The 2480-nt window shown below is 37.3% G+C and overlaps 1 protein-coding gene across 1 annotated transcript; it reads right to left on the bottom strand.

Annotated features, from left to right (window-relative positions):
• Window positions 1–354: 354 nt before the first annotated feature.
• LOC138384145 (olfactory receptor 56B1-like) lies at window positions 355–1314 on the bottom strand. Its single transcript, XM_069469420.1, has one exon. It carries the CDS (start codon window positions 1312–1314, stop codon window positions 355–357), a length of 960 nt encoding a protein of 319 aa, XP_069325521.1.
• Between the last annotated feature and the right edge of the window lie 1166 nt (window positions 1315–2480).

Here is a 2480-nt window from a genome sequence, read left to right as displayed (position 1 = left end):
CATGCCCCAGACCTATTTACTTTGTTGACTATGTGAATGTGTGTATATAAGTGTTTGTTACTATATTTGTTTATATTTTAGGAGATAGATATAAATAAGTAGTTCTGTGTTTTGATCCCTTTTGAGTGGTTATAGTCTCATGTATATTAATATATTTAGTTTTTGTCAATAGTTTGAGCTACTGTGAATGGTTTTTCTCTTGTATGTCTTTTTAGAAGCATCTACAATTATTTATGTACAAATCTAAATAGGTAATCTCAAAGGCCTTCACTTACTCTACCTTCTTTCAAATTCTATTATGCTGTTTAGAAGAATCCAAAGTTTATGTACATCATGTAGAAGATATCTAATGTCTTATTTCTTTTGTAAACCCAAACAAAGCACTTTTTGAAAGCCTGCCCTAAGTTCTCTGGTCCTAAGTGCATAAACTATAGGGTTTAGGGAAGGGGGGACGATGTTGTGCAGCACATTGAGTAGAACTGGAATCAAAGTGGCCTTCATCTCTGCCAGGTGGGTTACAGAAACCACTACAACAGCAGTGTAGAAGAAGAGGATGAGGATGAGATGGGAGCTACAAGTGCTCAGAGCCTTGGATGCAGCTTCAGCCGAGTTCAGTCTAAGCACAGACCGCAGAATCAAAGTATATGACAGTATAATAAGACTCAGATCACTCCCCATTCCAAGCCATGCCAGAACCAACTGGCAAATGCTGTTTGGCCTCCTGTCATCACAAGCCAGGCTTGTGACCCCAAGGTTAGAGCACAGACAATGCTCAATTTCATTCCTGGAGCAATAATTACGTTGAGCAGCAAGTACCGGCACTGGAATGACAAACAAGCCATTTCTGAGCACCATGAACAGGGTAGCTTTTAAGATTAAGGAATTGGTGACAATTGATGGGTAGCGAAGAGGGTGACAAATAGCCACGTATCTGTCAAAAGCCATGCAGAGGAAGATACCAGACTCCATGCCAACAAAGCAGTGAATGGCATAAATCTGAGCAAAGCACTCAGGGAGGCTGATGACCTTGGCGTCAAACCAGAAGATGGCCAGGATCTTGGGCATGATGGTGGTGGCCAGGCCCATGTCCACCACAGAGAGGATGCCTAGGAAAAGGTACATGGGCTGCTGCAGAGAAGGGTCCTGGCAGATGGTGATGAGGATGAGGATATTTGCCCCGATTGCTGAGAGATAGAGTAGTGCCAGTGGCAAGGATAGCCAGTGTTGCCAGCTGTGAATGCCTGGGAGTCCCAGCAGGATGAATTCAGAGACCTGGGATTTGGAGCTATTGGAGGCTTTGAGAGATGCAGACATGTTTTCCTATGAGAAAAAATGTTTTCCAAAGTTGCTTTCTCTGAGCATAATCATCATTAAATATTATTTTGAAACTCTCTTCATATATCAATAGTTTGGTGCTATAACAAAATCAGTTTGTCAGTCCATCTGTTTTAGTAATTTAAGATAAATAACAAGGAAGTTCTATGGCTTTAGAAGTGAAAATAAACTTAAAAGTCACAGTTATCTGTTTTGACTATCCAGGGAAATTTCATCATGAATCTGAAATCTCTATTTGTATTGTCCTTATATATCCCAGGTTGGAACCGCGATACAAGTATGATTCTGTTTTGTTTCCTAGATGTTTCTATATATTTTTTGAAATTTTGTGGAATCCAGCAAATGTGTTTTCTTCATATTTGTTTCAATGTCGGTTTAATCAGTTGCATGTTAACTAATGATAACTACATTTTTTAAAATGTTAAATTATGGGAGTTGAAAATTTGAAGCTGCATCATTTCAAGTTCATATAGAAGTCCATTATTGTTCTACATAACTTTTTAGAAATTTGTTTCCATGAACCTGTAAAGATGTGGAGAAATAAACCATGTTGCAGATTGCGATAGGGATAGCTTTTCTTTGATATTTTGCTTTGTGCACACTTCTGAGTAGGTTGCAATAGCTTAAAAAGAAGTGATCATGGCTGAATTTTTCAATTCAAGAAGGCATACAGTAGAGATATACCTTAGTTTATTTTTAATACTTAAATCTTAGAGAACCTATAAATGCATATAAATATAGGATTTAGGTACAAGTAATAACATCTTTTTTTTATTATTGTGGTAAGAACATTATTTTAGATCTAGTCTTTTACATTTTTAATGCTCAATACAGTATTTTTAACTATATGCACACTCTTTTACAGCAGATCTCTAAAACTTATTCATCTCGTATAACTGAAACTTTATACCCATTGAACATCAATTTTATCCTATTTCTTAAACAAAAATTACTTGTCCATAGTATGGAAGAAACTCTTGAAATGCTCAGAATCATGTTATAAATTAGAGTCATTACCTATCATTAAACTCTGCTGTTTTCCTAGTGCTTTTTATTCCATGTGGTTGCCCTACCAGCCATGCCTGAAACTAGCAAACCAGCCTGCCCTTGCCACAAACAATTGCTTCCTTCTTCTGGAGGTTTCC

Source organism: Eulemur rufifrons, chromosome 6, assembly GCF_041146395.1.
Source record: "Eulemur rufifrons isolate Redbay chromosome 6, OSU_ERuf_1, whole genome shotgun sequence".
Lineage (NCBI taxonomy): Eukaryota > Metazoa > Chordata > Mammalia > Primates > Lemuridae > Eulemur > Eulemur rufifrons.
This window is presented reverse-complemented; position numbering and strand designations above follow the sequence as displayed.

Bases quoted from the DNA above. Each gene is read 5' to 3' on its own strand.
- LOC138384145 (XM_069469420.1), bottom strand. From the start codon at position 1,314: ATGTCTGCATCTCTCAAAGCCTCCAATAGCTCCAAATCCCAGGTCTCT.